Below are 21,585 nucleotides of genomic sequence, written 5' to 3'. Positions count from 1 at the left end.
CATACTCCATAGGAGAGCATAGAAGGTTGACAAAATCCACAACTCAAAGCTACTTCTCTAAGGTCTAGAATGAAAACAAGAAAAAGCCTACGAGGCTATACATACTTGGACTTTCCCGATGCCTCCTTTCAGTTACCTAACCAATGAGCTCATCGAGTCTAATTGCATACTCTTGAATTGAAAATTTCTCAAAACTAAGACCCCTCAATCATTCAGTCTTGTTTGCCTAGCTGACTAGTTGGTGAAAAATACCGTTGAACTTTTTGATCCGATTCGCTTCAACTTTTTTGGTTTTGATTAGCTTTATAATACCATTTGGATAGGGACTATGTCATAGCCTTCTGCATCACAAAATTGTGTAGGTGTTGATTCATTAATGCATACATCCCTTGTGGCCAGGATCTGAGTCCATTTAAAGGGTTTGAACAAATGTTCAAGGAACGGTCCTGATATATATTCCACATTATTCACCTCTCTATCTAGATTGCAGTCTTCCCTTTGAAAACTTCCTAATTGAGAATCCCTACACATCCAAATTGGAGCGTCTTTATGTATCCCTAAAGGTAGTAACTTAGTCTCTACAATGGTCTCAAAGTCTAGTTATTGTATTGCTATCCTCAAGACATCCCTGTAGGAATGATCTTTCAAGTTTACCTCGGTGATTTCCCTTACTTGTTTCAGATAGAGATAATGGTTGCCCCAATATTGAACTAGTTGTATCTGTCTCATAAATGGTCTTCCCAAGATGATTTCATAGTTTTCTTTGCAAAATCTACAGTGGAAAAAGTGTGTTGGTAGCCAATTTCGCATGAAGTGACTATCACATTCTCAAGTAAGCCCATTGGTTTCTCTATATGTCCATATAGCTTTGGTTGCTATGGCAATGCCTGCACCATTTTCTAAAATAGCTATGGTAGTTATATCATTCTATTGTACTGGAAGGGTAGTATTTCTCCCATTTCCTTTGCAATAGTCCCCTTCTTTGTTTATAGGTAGTGACCTGACAATTTTAGTTTGTATATCTTTGCTTTGAAATTTTTCCAAGTCCATTTGAGATAATTCTTCTAGCCCCATCTTCTCCTTGGTGGTTTGTATATCTCCCCACCACTGTGGTTTTAATCTCAGCAGTTCTCCCAAGGTGATTGTGCACTAAACTGGTGTTGACATAATGGATTGTAGATTAGCCACATCCAAGGTTTTTCTTGGCCTTTCTAGTTTGGTTGTTTTCTACACCATTGATTTATCTTCATTATCTCCTAAGTAGGATGGTAGCGTCTGTAGAGTTCCAGCTTTGAAAAATCCTGGCTACTTAGATCCCCAATCTCCATATAGTGATTGCTATCTAGCTCCATGGGGAACCTTTTAGTTTTCTTCCCTATCTCCTTTTGATACTCCACATGGAAAAGCCCTTTCAAAAGCTCTCTCTCTCTCTCTCTCTCTCTCTCTCTCTCTCTCTCTCTCTCTCTCTCTCTCTCTCTCTCTCTCTCTCTCTCTCTCTCTCTCTCTCTCTCTCTCTCTCTCTCTCTCTCTCTCTCTCTCTCTCTCTCTCTCTCTCTCTCTCTCTCTCTCTTCTCTCTATGGCAGCAAGAGTAGCACGCTATCTCTCCTCAACTACTACACAGGGAGAATCTCTCTCTCTCTCTCTCTCTCTCTCTCTCTCTCTCTCTCTCTCTCTCTCTCTCTCTCTCTCTCTCTCTCTCTCTCTCTATCTATCTATCTCTATCTATCTATCTATCTTTCTCTAATCTTCGACTATGGCAGCAAGAGTAGCACCCTATCTCTCCTCGACTACCACACAGGGAGAATCTCTCTCTCTCTCTCTCTCTCTCTCTCTCTCTCTCTCTCTCTCTCTCTCTCTCTCTCTCTCTCTCTCTCTCTCTCTCTCTCTCTCTCTCTCTCTCTCTCTCTCTCTCTCTCTCTCTCTCTCTCTCTGTGGTTTCAATTCAAATCATAAGAGCTTGTCTTTCACCCCCTCTCATCTATGGAGAGCATACACACAAAATTTAGACATCAACGCTAAAAATGCAACAAAAATCTCACAGCATACTCTCCATCAGTAGTCGGACTTTGGAAATGTCGGACTTTGGCCCCTTGCACCTCTTCTCCTTCACGAGCAGACACCAACTCAATGAACCCTTTCATTTCTTTTAAATCATGCTACTTCTAAACAAAACTCAACCTTAGGCTTCTACAAATTGAGTGAGCATCTAAAAATTAATCAAAATGCAAACATAAAAACGGTTTGGCACTTCATGTCAGTCCATGTCATGATGACCTCGCTCATTCACAATCCCACTGCAAAACTCCTATTTCTTGGGCACTGCAAAACAACAAACTTCTCTTGACTAAGATCAAGTGCGATGGTTTTAGGCAATCATGGCATACGCGGTGACCAAATGAATGCAAAAAAATACAGCACAACAAAAATAAACATGTATATGCAGATAAATTGCATGCAATGATACAAACATAAACAATAGCATTCGCTCCCAATTTGTTTTTGGAAAAGTGGCGTCCTACGGGGAAAACTAGCCTGCTAGTGTGAACCCAAAGTTTCCATTGGGCTATAGAACCATAAGCAAACGGAAAGGGTCAATAGTGAGGAAATTTATATCAAAAAGGTGAATAAGTCTGCGAGTCATGGATAAAATGAGGGAATCAAAAGTGGTAGGGTGGGTGGTTTGCAAACTCGTAAGATGATTACGTAACCTCTCTAGTCCCAATTATTAAACATTCTAGAACATATCCCAAGGGTCATCATGGATGGACGAGGCTGTCAGCAAGGAGCTATCAAAATTTTGGGTGAAAGATCCAAACAGGGCATCAAAGCAAGGGAATCTGCAACCCCGTTCTCTTGATAAGGCAAAAAGGTAACGGCGGAAGAGGTAAAATGGGTGAAGAGGTCACGTGATAAAAGGCTATAGTAGTGCATCAAAGGGTGAAGGGTGTGGGCGTTGCTATGAAATTGGTGTCACCACAAGTTGTGAATCTCCATAAATATGAACATCGACTGCTCCTAGAAGAAGTAGTGCTCTCAAACCAATCAAAAGTGCTTCATAATCTGCAAATTATTACTCAAATGATCGCTCAAAAGAACCCCCAATAAAATAACATCCCCCTTGGGTGGGTATATGAGAATACCACAACTTCCAAGTTTCTCTTTGCCGCTACAAGCTCCATCAAAGTAGAGAGATCAAAGAGAAGACTCACCACCATCATGTGGAACAAGGAACAAGACCACATCCAATAAGGTTTAATTTTATCAAAGTTGGTTTTTGTGCAAAATCACGTCCCATTGACGTGCATCATACAATAAAACTAATTGCCCATTCTCAAAGTCATAGATTTTAGCCTTCTTTGCTCTTTGTTTTGTTTGATGCTTCTTTGCTACCTCTTGGTGTAAATAGTCTCTCAACCCCCACTCATCTAGGTGCTCTAATTTCCCCAACCTCTCTTCCAAAGGCAAAAATCCATGCATAAACCCAAAATGGCAAGCTCGTGCTCAATTTTGGTAGCACACGGTCTTGACCATAGACCAAAGAGAAAGGAGTGAAACCCATGGCCACCTTAAAAGTAGTGTTATACGCCCACACATCTGTTGGTAGTTTCTAGTCCCAATCCCTCTTATTCATATCCACTGTTTTCCTCAAAATGGTAACTAAAGTCTTATTGGTGCTCTCAACTTGCTCGTTGCTAGTAGGCTTATAAGTTTTATTATTTCTAATGTACAAATAAGAAGTGAGATCCTCAAAAACATCATTAGGAAAGTGTGTCCCCCTATCGGATACAATTTTTGTTGGTGCCCCAAAACAACAAATAACATGATCATTCAAGAATGAAGCAGTCGTTGGAATTAGGGTCGCAGAGAAATGCACACAGCTTGGAGAAGACAAAGAAAGCTCAAGGCACACAATAGAGAATGTATTACTTAGTGTGCAATGGAAAGATAGATAGCCCTAGAGTGATGGGCGTATATACAATGCATGAGGGAAAAATATCCTAAAGAGGGAAAAAATGCCCCGGCGGTCCTAGTGTGTTCACACACATCACTACCACATGTATATGGTAACAAATCCCCTTGGAGTGATATGGTGAAAGAGAGCTGGCACATGAGTAAAGGGAAGTTCCATTCCCTAAGGACATGATCAGTCCACAAAGGGGAGTAAGCCCAAAGCTTTGCGAAAAGCTTCAAGCTTCTCATGAGACAATGCCTTTGTGAAAATATCTGTAAGGTTTTCCTGTGTTGGTACATAAGCCAAGCTGATCTCTTCTGCTGAGAGCCTCTCCCTGACATAGTGGTAATGCACCTCAATGTTCTTTGTGTGAGCATGCAAAACTGGGTTCCTTCTAGCTGTCAATACGCTCTGACTGTCAGTGTAGATAGTACTGGTAGTTTCCTGTCCAACACCCAAATCAGCTATAAGACGTTTGAGCCATACACACTCAACTCCCCTGTACTCAGTCTCACAACCAGAAGTTTCCATAGTAGGTTGCTTCTTGCTCAACCATGATATACATGAACTTCCAAGAATGAAACAAAAACCACTTGTGGACACTCTCGTGTCAAAACAACCAGCCCAATCTGAGTCCGAAAAAGCATGTAAGTCTGGCAGCAATGATCCTGTCTTGGGATAAAACAATCCAAGATGTAAAGTGCCACTAAGGTAGCAAAAAATACTCTTGACAATCTGCCAATTCTTATACCCTGGGCTATGATAAATCTGCTGACCTGTGAGACTGCGAACTGAATATCCGGCCTCGTGTTGCATACATAAATGAGGCAGTCAACATCAGTTTGGTAAAGAGTGACATTAGCATAATCACCAGCATCATGTAGACTCAACTTCAAACCTGTTTCCATGGGAGTGGCAATAGTTTGCAATCCTTAAGTCCAAACTTACACAGTAATGTCTGTATGTAACTTTTATGACACAAGGCAATACCACGATCACACTACTTAAACTGTATACCCAAGTAATGATGCAATAGCCCCAAATATTTTATCTTGAAAGTAGCATTCAAATCAGCCTTAAATTGAGCAATATTTCTCTCATTTGGTCCAGTGATCAACAAATCATCGCCATAAAGAACCACAATGAGAAGTACTGCTACAAACGGATGCGCATACGCGAACAGAGAGAGACATAGAGCGAGAGAGAGTAGAAGAGCACGTGCAGACGCACCTCCTAGAGCGGAGTGCTACGTCAGCACGGCGAGAGAGAAGAGAGGAGAGAAGAGAAGATTGAGACGGACACTGGGTGCAATCTCCCCCCGTGCAAGAGTGACCATTTTCCTCTTGCACGTATTTGTTTTATAGATTTCTTGAATGGTCAAATTGGTTACAAATTGGCCGGCCGGTCATATATGGCCAAAGCTCATAAAAGAGCACTTGAATAAATATACATAAAATGTAATATCCTTTTGCAATAGCTTAGCTCGGTCAAGCCTTTTCCACCTGTCAGCTACAATAAAGAATAACATATCAATTCCATAACATACCTCTCCGTTGGAAAGCAACTGTCCTCAGTTGCAAAAATAAAAAAAATCTGCAAACAATACTTGTCAAAAACAGTGATTAGAATCTGTGTCAAAACTAACATATAGTAAAAACAATGAAACTAATCAGCATTGCTTATGCCTGCTGTCATCCACATACTACCTATTCTAGTGTCCCATACCACTAGAATAAGTAGTATATGTCATACCCTGATGAACCAGGATATCATTGGTCACACTCATCATTGTATAAATCAAATCTCATCAATCTCAAGTTCACTTTCATAAATACTGTCGCGACAGAAAATCATCATATACCAATTCCAAATCCAAATTCAACCATCTGCCAACATATACCCATTGCGGGTAACAAAATCACACTAGTTACAGTGGTGGCCAGCCACTGCAGCATGATTTTGTGATCAGTGTTGCCTCATCCGGCGAGTCTACACCAATAAAACGTGCTGCATAAATCGGCGAATATGCACTAATGCTGTCTAAATCGGCGGATCTGCATTGGATATTGTTTAAAAATCATAAATCTGAAGGTTATTAATGTGCTTCCTAAATCGACGAATCTGCACCAAGATGAGTATCTACACACTGCCTAGATCGGCGAATCTGTGTGTGTGTGACCAATGGACTAGGCAAGACATAAAAGGGGGGGGGGGGGGGGGGGGGGGAATACTTATTATGTTGTTGACATCACAATGCAGTATATCAAAAGCACTTACAAATTGTTGTGCCTTATCCCAGAGCATTGTAGCTCACCTGAGTAGCTGCATAGCTTATAGACAAATCTTCTTTCAATAGGGTTATACAAATTGGCGAGCGAGTATTTTCGAGCCACGAAATAATCGAGCAAATTCCCTTCAAACATTCTTTATTCCTAAGAGCAAATTGCTGAAGTACAAGAGCAGTGTTAGAAAAAACCCAAGATCCATTGTATTTTAATCGACTAAAAATTGTAAAATCCCAATTAGATTTTGAGCTTGCCTTAAAAAAATCGAGAAATTTACATGTTTTAGTGTAGTTATCGGCAAAATCTTCAAATTTTAATTGACCTAAAACTTGGGAGACTTTCAAGTTTTCCCTTATTTTCACTAGTTAGGAAAAATGTATTTTTCTAGCCCTGTGCCTCCTAAGCATTAATGAGCAAAACATAATCAATTAGTAGTTGATAGTACCTCGCATTCAAGAGATTTCCTTGTCATTTGTGGACAAGCTAGATTAAATAACTTTATAAACTATATCACTACAACAAAAACAGGTGTTATCGACGTTGCTCGTCGCTATACACGTCGCTGTGAAACCAGTCGCTATTAGCGACGCGGATAGCAACGCTCATAGCGACGGGCATAGCGACGACCATAGCAGAAAATGTTTTCTTGGACAGAGGGCAGGTAGCTTGGCCTGTGCCCAGTTAAAAGATGGACACAGTCACAGCCAGACTTCCTGCCCTCTGCCCAAGAAAGCGAGCAGCACCTAAATATCAACCATGCTACCGCGCGCAAAAATTTCGGCAGAGTTCCCTTTGTTTTTACATAAACTTTTCAAAAAAAACCATATCATGTATACGCCTCCTACATGCTATCCATGTAGGATCTCACATGAGATTTAAGGCCAATGAAAGACAACCGTACCAACTGAAAATCATAGCCATAACTTAAAAGCATCACCATAACTTAAAAGCATAACCATAACGAACCATAACCATAACTTAAAAGCATAAACATAACTTAAAACCATAACCGGCTATAAACACTTTGATCAAAATCATAATACAGATAACCATAACCATAAACAAAATTAACAATAACCATAAGCATAACCAGAAAGAGAAACAATAACTGTCTATACAATGACAATGACAATAATCATAACCATAAGGGAAACAATAATTGTCTGAACACTAATTGTTTGTACAAAAAAGAGACACAGAAGCGTGTCTGTGTCTCACAAAGCATATAGATGAAATCTGGTCCACTAATGACTAGGCATCGCAACCTGCACATAGGACAACTCACAAAATTAGTATTGATATTACTTCACATATACTAACTTAATTAAATCGACTCACACATATTCACGTCTCACCTCAAGCAATCAGCGAGACTGTAAGGCCTCCTAGTCTACAGGCTCTCCTGAAGCTTCAAGATGATTCAGTACTTCATAGATACCTCTGCGATATCCATCTGACTCCTCCTCGTGTGATGGAGCTCGATGCATCGCAAGATTCTGTGTTTATACAAAAATCAAAGAAATAAGAATACATGATTCATCGCATTTTAAAAACGCCATAGTTAAGATTGGATTAGAAACTCACAAACTCATAGCGAAAGGTGTCGAAGCCTCCGTTGCCAAGATGAGATGTCCCCCTAGTCATCTGTCATACCTGCGCGGCCTCACGCTGTTGTCTGAACCGCGTGGCCGCTTTTCGATCATCCTCCCTGATCTGCAGCCACGTCTCGTGTGGGATGCCCGAAGGCTTTGACGAGCCGTTCGTGAAAGCCTTCCGAGCTGCATCTCGTCGATGTTTGATGGTGTCACATGCAACACCCTTGATCCACCGCGCCGAAAAAACGGAAGAACCCGGAGCAGGCTGGTACTCTCTCAGGATGGTCTCCACTATGTAAGTGACTTTTTCCTTGTCTTGCTGATCCCAAGACGTCAGAATGCTCGTCGAAAACTGTAGCTCCACGAGCTGGCGAATCCGCTGTCGCATCTCAATCCCGACTCTATCCATGTCAACAGAACCATCTCCCCATACAATATAGAGCTTGGAGGCACTAGGATCGTGTGCCCCCCAAGGTGTCCGAGGTGTGCCAAGAGGTGTGTCGAGAGGTGTGCCTGGGTAAGACGGGGGTCGTGAGCGAGGAGGGGTCGAAGCATCTGTGGACCCTCCTCCACAGCAACCACCACCTCCACCTGACAATCGCCGAGATCGGCGAGTGCGCCTGTGCTACAGAGATGAGGACGTACCCGCCTCCGCCCCACCCCTAGGTGTCAAAGCGGCCGTGATGGAAGAAGAAGGCGTCTAACCCATAGGCGTCCTAAACTCCGTAGGCGTCCCCTACCTAGGCGTCGGTCCCTCGGGTGTGAAGCCTGGAGGCATAGTACCCGTGCCTCTGGCTACCCAGTATTGAGAAGCCTCTGCCATCTGAGCAGGCGTCATCCGTGTAACGAAGCCCATGAATGCATCTGCACTCATGGAAGCGGGATCAGGAATCTCGTCTGCCATACTAAAGTCCTGCACAAAGAAAGTAAAATAAAGCGTAATAACACAGTTGTTTAAATTAACTTTAAGCTTAATTTTAAATCAAAGTCTTCACACAAACACTTACAGGCCGAGGCCTTGACGGGTGAGGCATCATCAATAAGATCTTGCACGTATCATCGTTTATCTCTAATTGCAAACATAACTCTGCCCCAACTCGTTCTGGCAGATTGTCTTCATCCATTGCATCTTCATCTACAAGTGTCAATTCTGGCTCATCTGCGTCATCCCTCGTATATCTGTCAGCTTCCTCTGCCATACCTTCGTCCATCTCATCTAATGTCACAGTAGTATGGACGTCGTCTGACTGACTTTCCTCTAGGAGATCTTGCCCTTCAAATACTTGTTTATTTCTTGGAGCAACCTGAACCACAAACCACCATTGTCGCTCTCGAGGGTCCGGTACAAAGACCACTTGCTCGCAATGTTCAGGGAGAGCAAATGTGTCGCTCGCATCCGTCCAAGTCTTTGTAGAATCTATTTGCACAAGCTTGTTTCCATCTCTGCGTACCGTTGCATTGCGACCAGAAGTAATCACCTTGAACCACTTCATATCCAACAAAAACATCTCAAACCGCCTGAAGCTTACTTTCAGGATATCTGACACCAGACCACTGTAATCCAGGTTGCTAGTGCTCTCATTCCTGTCTCTAGCATTGGCCCTACTCTTTTGCATGAAACTAACCATTACCCCACTATCAAACTTGTTTCTTCTGCTGTCAATTTGTTGTGTTCTGAAATGCTTTCCATGCGACCACAATGTCATGTATGTATGATACTTCCAGTCACATCCAATAGCCAACTCTTCCTCTTCTAGAGATATGGGTTCTCCGATCTGTCGAGCTGCTCTCACTGTCTTCTCCAACCATGCCATTGTAGGGAATTCAGGTAGAGGAGCGAGATATTCTGGCAAGGGTAATCCTCTAGTCGTTCGACTTCGCCTGAAATCATGTTGCTCTAGATTGCGTCTCTCTTTCTCTTCTTCGTACCTTTCAAGCCTTTTTTTCATCGGCGCTGAATTTAGTATCCAGAACTTCATGATCTTTTCTCGCATGGCCAGGTTCATTTTCTTCGGCACCCCTTGCCCTTGCGGCTCCTCTCCCACCAGTCTTGCATCCTCTTCATCGCTCCACAGTCGAGGCATTTCTGGGTCAGAAAGGGATAGAAACTCGGTTGTCAATACAAGAGACTCTTGCACCAGCCATCCTTCTGCCATGCTCCCCTCTGGACGCTCTTTTTGGCGAACAAAACCCTTAAGTGTTTTCATGAACCGCTCTAGAAAGAACATCCAACGGTTGTGGACTATACCTGCCACTGCAACCTCATCTACTACATGGACGAGCAAGTGCATTTGGATAGTTAGGCAGCTCGTGGGTAGATACTTCTCAATCATGCAAACTGCCTCAATGGAGTTAGCCCTTGCGACTACAATAGATTCCTCCAGTATCTCCTTGGAAGAGATCCACCGCACTAGCTCTGAAATCTTGTATATGCAGGTCCGCACTTCCTCCGTTAAACACCCCTTGATCGCAATTGGAAGAATGAATTGCAAGAACTTATGCCAGTCGTGGGATTTCAACCTTGACAGTTGATCGTCACGGGTGAATGCTATCTTGAGACATTGCATATATCCTGTTGGCGTCCTGAACTCTGAAATCACCCTTTTCACTTGTCTCTCTTCGTTTTTTAGCAATACCCATGGCACTCTTGGAAGTTTTGTTTGACCAGCTACATTGGTGAAAGGCCACAGCTCTGGCATCTTTCCAACCGACTGCAAATCATCTCATGAATCTTGATTGTCTTTCATTCCCATGATTGTCTTCCAGAGGAGCTCTCCCACATTCTTGAATATATGCATTGGATCCAGCAAATGGTTAATTAGTAGATCACCCCAGTACGACAACGTATGGAGAATGGACAAACGTTTCATTCTTGGAATAGGTTGCCCCTCATGTTTCTCCCATCGGCGACGCAACTCTTGTACATGCATAGGACGACATTCGACGCGACCAAGCTGAACTTCGTGCAAGTGATGGCCATCTGGAAGATAACGGTGGTGGCCTTGATAAATTGTCTTTCGAAGACAGGTAGAATAGCGCATTGTATCCCGAGGTTGTTAGTCCTCTATATATCAAAGCATGAATCAGGCCAAGGCAAAGGGCTTGCGAATAGCGATTATTTTGTAAATCAATAACCATTACCAGAAGCTTCTCCGTATCCTGGCCAATAATGCATAGTCCACATAAGAAGTCCATGGATCCTTGCATGCTGTTGTCCTACTGGTTGAACCGCATCTACTATGTCGATCCTATGCCATAACTCCTGGAGCTCGTCAACTAGTGGAGCTAGATAAACATCCATGTTTTTTACCTTGAACTTACCAGGTACAATCAAGCTTAAAATCAAATGACCCTTCTTGATAGCAAGCCACGGCGGGAGGTTGTAATTGATAAGACACACAGGCCAAGTGCTCCATGACGAGCTTCTCAAGCCAAATGGATTGACTCCATCCATTGCCATGCCCAAACGCAAATTGCGTGGTTCACTCTTAAAATGTGGCCAGGTATCTTCAATGTGCCTCCAAGCCTTCAAATCACTGGGCACCCTAAATGTTGCGTCAAAGGATCTATTCGTAGAATGCCACCGCATCAACTTTGCAATGGAACCACTACCAAACATGCTTTTTATCCTAGGAATAATAGGGAAATGCCGCAACACTTTAGCTGGCATTGTCTCGCCAACTGCATCTTGTTTGTAGCGCATTGCTCTACACTTAGGACACGACAAATAATCTGCGAATTCATTGAGAAAAAGAATGCAATCACTTGAACATGCATGAATCTTGTTGTAGTCCAAGCCAACTCAGGTCAGAAGTTGCTTTGCGTCTGGCCTGGAGGAGGGCATTTCATTGCCAACCGGGAGAAGTTTCTCCCGCAATAACTTGTTTAAGCCACATTAAATTAAAAAGCTCTCCGAGCACATCACCGTTGCAATCGGAAAATCTCTTTTGTAAATTACGTACCTAAACAAAGCAGTGACGCTTGCATCTGACCACCCGTACACTGACTGAAGATTCAAAAATGTCAGACAAGTACAAAGCACATATATTTTGGCGCCTTCATAGATTGGTTGACATGCCAACTTCCTCAACATGTCTTCAGGAGATAGGCGCACGGCTTCTGGTGCTGCTTCATTCGCGTTCTCCTCGCTTGTCTAGAAGAAGGCATCTAACATCTCCTCCATGCCGTCGTCTTCTGTCTATAAGCCCTTTTCTGCTTCCATCCGTGGCTCTATATTGGTCAGACCTTCACGCATAATCGTTTTTCTCTCTCTCGCAGATGTAGGTGCTATGTCACGGAAATCTATGGCCGTTCCGTAGGAGTCATATCGCAGATTCTGTACGATTTCTCTAGCAAACTCTCGGTACTTGTGCACATGCTCATTACATATCCTACGCTTGCGCAGGATTTGATACTTGCAGAGCGTGCACGAGCATGCAATCTTTTCCTCCATGTTAGTTGATGACGTTGCCATCTATAATGATTATGAATGTTGTTTTAATATATATATATATATATATATATACTCCTCACAATGTAAACTACCTCGCATTCTCTAGTCTTGCCGAATCTCCGTACACCTCGGTCCAGAGGTGTACGGAGATCAGGACCACCGGGGTCAAAATCTCGTCTTTATTGGTCAAATCCTATGTGGGTAGACACATACGTGCACTCCCACGTGTACATGGAAATGCATGTAGCAGACAAAACCCCTTTGCCTCTTTTAGTTCCATAGTTTCTTCTCTGTCTACGAACCCACCTGCCTCCATTCCGAGGTAGCGTGTCAGAGAAAGCTTTCCAATGCCGCACTTGATGAAAGCACAAGCCATGGAAGTTCTCATCCCAATGAAAGTTTTCTACCTGATTGTAAATCGGACGGGGCCTCCATGTCCAAGCCAGAAGATAATGTGGAGATGGATGAGCAACTTGAGAAAGACTCAGAAGCCTTGCATGGTTCTTGCTCAAAAAAGCGATCTCGATCTCACTCTCGCTATCTCTCTTTCTCTCTCTCTCTCTCAATCTCGCTCTCGCTATCTCTCTTTCTCTCTCTATTTCCTTATTTTCCTATCTCTCTCTCTGTCTCGCTCTTCACTTCCCCACCTCTCTCTCTTCCTATCTATCTATCTCTCTCTCTCTCTCTCTCTCTCTCTCTCTCTCTCTCTATACTTCCCTATCTCTCTACTGATCGAACGAGCGACTGAGCTAGGGAGATCTAGACGTCCACGACTGCGGAGGACTACACAACATCGACAAAGGCTGCATCAGAGGATCTAGCTAGGTCACTTTGGCTCGACATGCATAACGCCCGGTCAGACTACTGACCATGGAGGAGATTGATGAGATCCGCCAGCGACATCTGCTGGATCTCCTATGATCTACCTATCCCAGGTAGCTGGTTTAACTGTTTAGTCCATACCCAGCAGTTTAGGATTCCATAATATTTTATTTTGTCATCTTCTTACTCTGACTTTGTATCAGATCCATCACATTGTAACTTTCTTGTCTCATGTTTCATAGGTCACTTTGGCCTTTCAAAGACGTTAATATAACATTTCATTTCATTTCTCTCTTTAATTATTTTTCTTATATTTTAATTTCGTAAGCATACATTAATTCTCTATCTCTCTCTCTCTCTCTCTCTCTCCTACACACACACACACACACTTCTCTCTCTCTCTCTCTCTTTCTCTCTCTCTCTCTCTCTCTCTCTCTTTCCTACACACACACACACACCGCTCTCTCTCTCTCTCTCTCTCTCTCTCTCTCTCTCTCTCTCTCTCTCTCTCCCTCCCCTACACACACACACACACACACACGATGTAGAGAGAGAGAGAGGGGTTGGGGGGGGCATAATACCTGCGCAGCAGGTGGAGGTCAAGATTTGAGCAGAGCGCAGACGAAAATGACCTCTGCTGCTTGCGGGTTTCATTTTTTTCCCCCAATTTTTTTTGCGTCGCTATAGGCATCGATATACGCGTTGGAAGTAAAGCCTTGCCACGCGTATATTGACGTACATTGAGACGCATATATCGACGCGTATAGCGACGCCCGTTAATTTCGTCGATATACGCACGTCGATATGTCTATGTTGTGTTGTAGTGTATGGTTCCTTGAGCTTGAAGACCAAATTAATCTAGCCAAATTCACAACACGTGGCGGCGGTGCATATCTTAAAAACAATCTATCCTCATGGCTCGACTTCACACACTCCTGACATATGATTAATGCCAAACTCTCATAACAACTCGGGCAATCACATGAGGTGCTATAGAAGTGTAACTATGCAAATATAAAACCTTGCATCTCTTCTCGCATAATTCAAGACTATCACTTGCTTGATGCACGGTGCCACGACCCCTTGCCTTTGCGTATTCCATCCTCGTCCCCCGCCTCACCTAATACTCCTTGTCTGTGTCGACGACTGGTCTTCTCCTTCACACTTTAATTTTCTCGATAAATGAATGGTGTTGTACCGTTGGTATCTCAATCTCATTCGATTCAGTTTTTATTTTAGTAATTGAAAATGCCAAAATTTTTGCAGAGGTCTTCATAATTCTCATGGATGCCTTCTTCAATCCAAAATAAAACATAAGCCGATGGTAGGTTCGAACTGCAAATGTACTGATTCTACACTCCTCACTATCCATCACACTCCAGCTCCTTGCTGGCGCTCCTTCGATGAGTTGTGCAAGATAAAAATATAATTTTACTGTGTGCTATAGGGCATGCACAGGAGCTAGACGTAGGTGGATGCGGGCTTCTGTCGACACCAGGCCCTCGCGCCCGTTCTCCCTGCTAATATCGCACCCCTTTGCCCTGCTAGCGACAACGCTGTCTGCACTTGCTTCATTTCTCACTTTTTTCCAGCTTCAATTCCATGCCGACGTAGCATTTTTTGAAATCGTTAGCACATACCTGGCTATACAACTCGCCTTCCCCCCTTCCACTCCCCTTGTCAGTGCGCTCCCTGGCCTGCATGTGCTCCCCCCCCCTTCTCATGATGCTATGCTTCCCTCCCCACCACACCATCTGCTCGCTTCAGCCCCAGCAGAGAGAGAGAGAGAGAGAGAGAGAGAGGGAGAGAGAGAGATGTATGGAACCTGGGGATCGTGGCTACAATCCAATCTTTCCAATCACTGTGGTCCGTCGTCAAACACCTCAACCTCCGCTTCATTTGCCTGTGGCATTGCACGCTCCACAACCAGTCCGCTCCAGAGCAAGCCCTTGGTTTGCTGCTGCAACCATTCCGCGCCGGCGCGGACTGGTTGCAGTAGCAAACCAGTAAGGGGCACCAATTGGCGTAAAATCATTAAAAAAACGCATCTGATTCGATACCTCTGCCAGCAAACACAATTGGCGCAAGCACTAAAGGAGGCCATGATGACGGTTGTATGCGCGACAGCTGATTCCATGCGCACAAGGAAAAGGGAGCAGCAGTGCACCTTGTCGAATCTGCGCATGGAGAAGACGAAAGGAAGCTAGGAAGGGGCGGGCTGTTAATGAGTATGTTCAAAAACAAAAAGGTCGCAAGGCAAGCATCATGAGCCTTTGTCTGCATGGTGTAGCGCAGCAACTCTAAGTGCAAAATCTTTGGCGGGAGTTAAAATTTCAGACTATCTCTTTTGACTTGCTGCCAAACTTCTCTTGTTGCTAGTTGATTAACTTAGGAATAAACGTCAAGAAGGGGGATCTCTTGGAGATTCCTCGTGATATCTAGAGGTCGAGCCAGGTTTATTTAAAAAAATAACAATTGCCAAAAATGAGTTGGATTCGAAGATTTTTTTAATGATTTATCTTTTGCTCTTGTTTGTCTTACTCACATGGTCACAGCTACAATTGCTGCGTTTTCTCCATTTGCTACTTCCTGCCCATAGAACCATGCCCACGCAATCCGGCTCATGCTTGATATAAGACTCTCAAGGATGGGATCCTTGAGAGCCTGCCATGTGGCCGCAGGGACTCCATTCCACGAAAAGTGTTTGAACAAAGGCTACAATTGAGCACAAACTCTGTTCAACAGGGCTCAGGATCCGAACCAGGGTGGGTTATGAATAAGCACGAACTTTGCTCAACACAAGTCAGGATTCGACCCAACAAGCTTGATGCATTCCAACATGGTATACCCCATAGTGTTGATGACGTCTGATATTTATCCTAAGTCACTGACAATACTACTGTGACAGATTGGAGGGACATTGGATTGTAGCCACAGAGGTCAGCATGGAGAAGAAACAATTCTATTATACCTTTGCTCCTATGATGGTTGCCCTTGTTTACCTGTTGCTGCAAAAGATCTCGCACGCTTTGGAAGCTATAAATTACCATTCTGTGAGCTAAAACTAAAACATTCTTTCAATCTTTTTCACACAAACACTTACAGGCCTAAGCCTCGACGAGTGAGGCATCATCGATAAGATCTTGCACCGTATCATCGTCTATCTCTAATTGCAAACATAACTCTGTCTCAACTCGTTCTGGCAGATTGTCTTCATCCATTGCATCTTCATCTACAAGTGTCAATTCTGGCTCGTTTGCGTCATCCCTCGTATATCTGTCAGCTTCCTCTGTCATATCTTCGTCCATCTCATCTAATGTCACAGTAGTATGGACGTCGTCTGACTGAATTTCCTCCAGGAGATCTTGCCCTTCAAATACTTGTTTATTTCTTGGAGCAACCTGAACCACAAACCACCATTGTCGCTCTCGAGGGTCCGGTACAAAGACCACTTGCTCGCAATGTTCGGGGAGAGAAAATGTGTCGCTCGCATCTGTCCAAGTCTTTGTAGAATCTATTTGCACAAGCTTGTTTCCATCTCTGCGTACCGTTGCATTGCGACCAGAAGTAATCACCTTGAACCACTTCACATCCAACAAAAACATCTCAAACTGCCTGAAGCTTACTTTCAGGATATCTGACACCAAACCACAGTAATCCAGGTTGCTAGTGCTCTCATTCGTGTCTCTAGCACTGGCCTTGCTATTTTGCATGAAACTAACCATTACCCCACTTTCAAACGTGTTTCTTCTGCTGTCAATTTGTTGTGTTCTGAAATTCTTTCCATGCGACCACAGTGCATGTATGTATGATACTTCCAGTCACATCCAATAGCCAGCTCTTCCTCTTCTAGAGATATGGGTTCTCCGATCTGTCGAGCTGCTCTCACTGTCTTCTCCAACCATGCCATTGTAGGGAATTCAGGTAAAGGAGCGAGATAGTCTGGCAAGGGTAAGCCTCCAGTCGTTCGACTTAGCTTGAAATCCTGTCGCTCTAGATTGCGTCTCTCTTTCTCTTCTTCGTACCTTTCAAGCCATTTTTGCATCGGCGCTAAATTTAGTATATATAACTTCATGATCTTTTCTCGCATGGCCAGGTTCATTTTCTTCGGCACCCCTTGCCCTTGCGGCTCCTCTCCCACCAGTCTTGCATCCTCCACATCGCTCCACAGTCGAGGCATTTCTGGGTCAGAAACGGATAGAAATTCGGTCATCAATACAAGAGACTCTTGCACCAACAATCCTTCTGCCATGCTCCCCTCTGGACACGCTTTTTAGCGAACAAAACCATTAAGTGTTTTCATGAACCGCTCTAGAAAGAACATCCAACGGCTGTGGACTGTACCTACCACTGCAACCTCATCTACTACATGGACGAGCAAGTGCATTTGGATAGTTAGGCAGCTCGTGGGTAGATACTTCTCAATCATGCAAACTGCCTCAATGGAGTTAGCCCTTGCGACTGCAATAGATTCCTCCTGTATCTCCTTGGAAGAGATCCACCGCACTAGCTCTGAAATCTTGTATATGCAGGTCCGCACTTCCTCCGTTAAACACCCCTTGATCGCAATTGGAGGAATGAATTGCAAGAACTTATGCGAGTCGTGCGATTTCAACCCTGCAGTTGATCGTCACGGGTGAATGCTGTCTTGAGACATCGCATATATCCTGTTGAAGTCCTAAACTTTGAAATCACCCTTTTCACTTCTCGCTCTTCGTTTTTTCGCAATACCCATGGTGCTCTTGAAAGTTTTGTTTGACCAGCTGCTTGGTGAAAGGACACAGCTCTGGCATCTTTCCAACCAATTGCAAATCATCTCGTGAAGATCGATTGTCTTTCATTCCCATGATTGTCTTCCAGAGGAGCTCTCCCACATTCTTGAATATATGCATTGGATCCAGCAAATGGTTAATTAGTAGATCACCCCAGTACGGCAACGTATGGAGAATGGACAAACGTTTCATTTCTGGAACAGGTTTCCCCTCATGTTGCTCCCATCGGCGACGCCACTCTTGTACATGCATAGGACGACATTCGACGCGACCAAGCTGGCCTTCGCGCAAGTGATCGCCATCTGGAAGATAACGGTGGTGGCCTTGATAAATTTTCTTTTGAAGAGAGGTAGATTAGCGCACATCCAAAGACTGCCCGCAAATTGGACATGCATTGTATCCCGAAGTTGTTAGCCCTGCATATATCAAAGCATTAATCAGGCCAACGCAAAGGGCTTGCGAATAGCGAGAAATTTGTAAATCAATAACCATTACATGAAGCTTCTCCGTATCCTGGCCAATCATGCATAGTCCACATAAGAAGTCCATACATCCTAGCATGCTGTTGTCCTACTGGTTCAACCGCATCTGCTATGTCGATCCCATGCCATAACTCCTGGAGCTTGTCAACTAGTGGAGCTAGATAAACATCCATGTTTTTTACCTTGAACTTACCAGGTACAATCAAGCTTAAAATCAAATGACCCTTCTTGATAGCAAGCCACTACGGAAGGTTGTAATTGATAAGGCACACAGGCCAAGTGCTCCATGATGAGCTTCTCAAGCCAACTGGATTGACTCCATCCATTGCCATGCCCAAACGTAGATTGCGTGGTTCACTCTTAAAATGTGGCCAGGTATCTTCAATGTGCCTCCAAGCCTTCGAATCAGCGGGCACCCTAAATGTTGCGTCAGTGGATCTATTCGTAGAATGCCACCGCATCAACTTTGCAATAGAACCACAAGGAAACATGCTTTTTATCCTAGGAATAATAGGGAAATGCCGCAACACTTTAGCTGGCATTGTCTCGCCAACTGCATCTTGTTTGTAGCGCATTGCTCCGCACTTAGGACACGACAGACAATCTGCAAATTCATTGCGAAAAAGAATGCAATCATTTGGACATGCATGAATCTTGTTGTAGTCCAAGCCAACTCAGGTCAGAAGTTGCTTTGCATCTGGCCTGGAGGGGGGCATTTCATTACCAGCCGGGAGAAGTTGCTCCCGCAATAACCTGTTTAAGCCACATTAAATTAAAAAGCTCTCCGAGCACATCACCGTTGCAATCGGAAAATCTCTTTTGTAAATTACGTACCTAAACAAAGTAGTGACTCTTGCATCTGACCACCCGTACACTCACTGAAGATTCAAAAACGCCAGACAAGTACGAAGCACAGATATTTTGGTGCCTTCATAGATTGGTTAACGTGCCAACTTCCTCAACATGTCTTCAGGAGATAGGCGCACGGCTTCTGGTGCTTCTTCATTCGCGTTCTCCTCGCTTGTCTAGAAGAAGGCATCCAGCATCTCCTCCATGCCGTCGTCTTCTGTCTGTAAGCCCTTTTCTGCTTCCATCCGTGGCTCTATATTGGTCGGACCTTCACGCATAATCTTTTTTCTGTCTCTCTCAGATGTAGGTGCTATGTTGCGGAAATCAATGGCCGTTCCGTAGGAGTCATATCGTAGATTCTGTACGGTTTCTCTAGCAAACTCTCGGTACTTGTGCACATGCTCATTACATATCCTACGCTTGCGCAAGATTTGATACTTGCAGAGCGTGCACGAGCATGTAATCTTTTCCTCCATGTTAGTTGATGACGTTGCCATCTACAATGATTATGAATGTTGTTTTAATATATATATATATATATACTCCTCACAATGTAAACTACCTCTCATTCTCTAGTCTTGCCCAATCTCCGTACACCTCGGTCCAGAGGTGTACGGAGATCAGGACCACCGGGTCAAAATCTCGTCTTTATTGGTCAAATCCTATATGGGTAGACACATACGTGCACTCCCAGGTGTACATGGCAATGCATGTAGCAGGCAAAACCCCTTTGACTCTTTTAGTTCCATAGTTTCTTCTCTGTCTACAAACCCACCTGCCTCCATTCCGAGGTAGCCTGTCAAAGAAAGCTTTCCAATGCCGCACTTGATGAATCATATATTAAAGCATGACCATTTTTGTCATTTTTGTAATGTTCCGTCTGTTTTCAATTTTTTGCACAGGTTTTTCCAAGGATATTATGCCAGTCCTGGTGTTTTTTTCACCACATACACAAGCCATGGAAGTTCTCAGCCCAATGAAAGTTTTCTACCTGATTGTAAACCGGACGGGGCCTCCATGTCCAAGCGAGAAGATAATGCGGAGATGGATGAGCAACTTGAGAAAGATTCGGAATCCTTGCATGGTTCTTGCTCAAAAAAGCAATCTTGATCTCTCTTTCTCTCTCGATCTCACTCTCGCTATCTCTCTTTCTCTCTCTCTCTCGATCTTGCTCTCGCTATCTCTCTTTCTCTCTCTATTTCCTTATTTTCCTATCTCTCTCTCTGTCTCGCTCTTCACTTCCCTACCTCTCTCTCTCTCTCTCTCTCTCTCTCTCTCTCTCTCTCTCTCTCTCTCTCTCTCTCTACTTCCCTATCTCTCTACTGATCGAACGAGCGACTGAGCTAGGGAGATCTAGACGTCCACGACTGCGGAGGACTACACAACATCGACAGAGGTTGCATCACAGGATCTAGCTAGGTCACTTTGGCTCAACATGCGCGCATAACGCCCGGTCAGACTACTGACCATGGAGGAGATTGATGAGATCCGCCAGCAACAACTACTGGATCTCCTATGATCTACCTATCCCAGCTAGCTGGTTTAGCCGTTTAGTCCATAGCTAGTAGTTTAGGATTCCATAATATTTTGTTTTGTCATCTTTTTACTCTGACTTTGTATCAGATCCATCACATTGCAACTTTCTTGTCTCATGTCTCATAGGTCACTTTGGCCTTTCGAAGACGTTAATATAACATTTCATTTCATTTCTCTCTTTAATTACTTTTCTTTAATTTTAATTTCCTAAGCATACATTAATTCTCTATCTCTCTCTCTCTATCTATCTCTCTCTCTCTCTCTTTGATTACCTACACACACACATTTCTCTCTCTCTCTCTCTCTCTCTCTCTCTCTCTCTCTCTCTCTTTCCTACACACACACACACACCTCTCTCTCTCTCTCTCTCCCTCCTACACACACACACACACACCTCTCTCTCTCTCTCTCTCTCTCTCTCTCTCTCTATTTCCTACACACACACTCACACACACCTCTCTCTCTCTCTCTCTCTCTCTCTCTCTCTCTCTCTCTCTCTCTCTCTCTCTCTTTCGTACACACACACACACACACACACGCGATGTAGAGAGAGAGAGAGAGGTTTCCTACACACACACACCGCTCTCTTTCTCTCTCTCTCTCTCTCTCCTACACACACACACATGATGTAGAGAGAGAGAGAGAGGGGTTGGGGGGGGGCATAATACATGCGCAGCAGGTGGAGGCCAAGATTTGAGCAGAGCGCAAGCGAAAATGGCCCTTGCTGCTCGCGGGTTTCGCTTTTTTCCCCCAAATTTTTTTGCGTCGCTATACGCGTCGATATCTCCGTGGGAAATAAAGCCTTTCCACGTGTACATCGACGCACATTGCGACGCGT

General features: G+C 43.9%; 2 protein-coding genes across 3 annotated transcripts in view; both read right to left on the bottom strand.

Moving 5' to 3' along the window:
- Nucleotides 1-7,296: 7,296 nt before the first annotated feature.
- LOC147451262 (uncharacterized) lies at nt 7,297-15,293 on the bottom strand. 2 transcript variants are annotated; one of them, XM_086520892.1, is made up of 5 exons: nt 15,169-15,293; nt 14,934-15,011; nt 7,677-7,734; nt 7,594-7,628; nt 7,297-7,503 (listed from the first exon to the last, which is right to left on the bottom strand). In XM_086520892.1, the coding sequence occupies exons 1-5, from the start codon at nt 15,291-15,293 to the stop codon at nt 7,374-7,376; spliced, it is 426 nt and encodes a 141-aa protein (XP_086377018.1). In that variant the 3' UTR covers nt 7,297-7,373. The 2 variants fall into 2 exon arrangements, 1 of the variants encoding a protein (XP_086377018.1); XR_015189321.1 differs by lacking the exons at nt 7,594-7,628; nt 7,677-7,734; nt 15,169-15,293 and having other exon boundaries at nt 7,368-7,503; nt 14,934-15,095.
- Nucleotides 15,294-15,649: 356 nt separating this feature from the next.
- LOC147451261 (uncharacterized) overlaps nt 15,650-21,585 on the bottom strand; it is a 44,152-nt gene continuing 38,216 nt past the window's right edge. Inside the window, exons 3-4 of the mRNA XM_086520592.1 lie at nt 16,111-16,172; nt 15,650-15,823 (exon numbers count right to left, since the gene is read on the bottom strand). Coding sequence (XP_086376718.1) covers nt 15,650-15,823; nt 16,111-16,172 — 236 coding nt within the window. The remainder of the gene's footprint in view (nt 15,824-16,110; nt 16,173-21,585) is intronic.

This window comes from Adiantum capillus-veneris, chromosome 9, assembly GCF_014529385.1.
Source record: "Adiantum capillus-veneris isolate H3 chromosome 9, ASM1452938v2, whole genome shotgun sequence".
Classification (NCBI taxonomy): domain Eukaryota; kingdom Viridiplantae; phylum Streptophyta; class Polypodiopsida; order Polypodiales; family Pteridaceae; genus Adiantum; species Adiantum capillus-veneris.
Note: the sequence above shows the minus strand (reverse complement) of the source record. Positions and strands in the feature narration are given on the sequence as shown.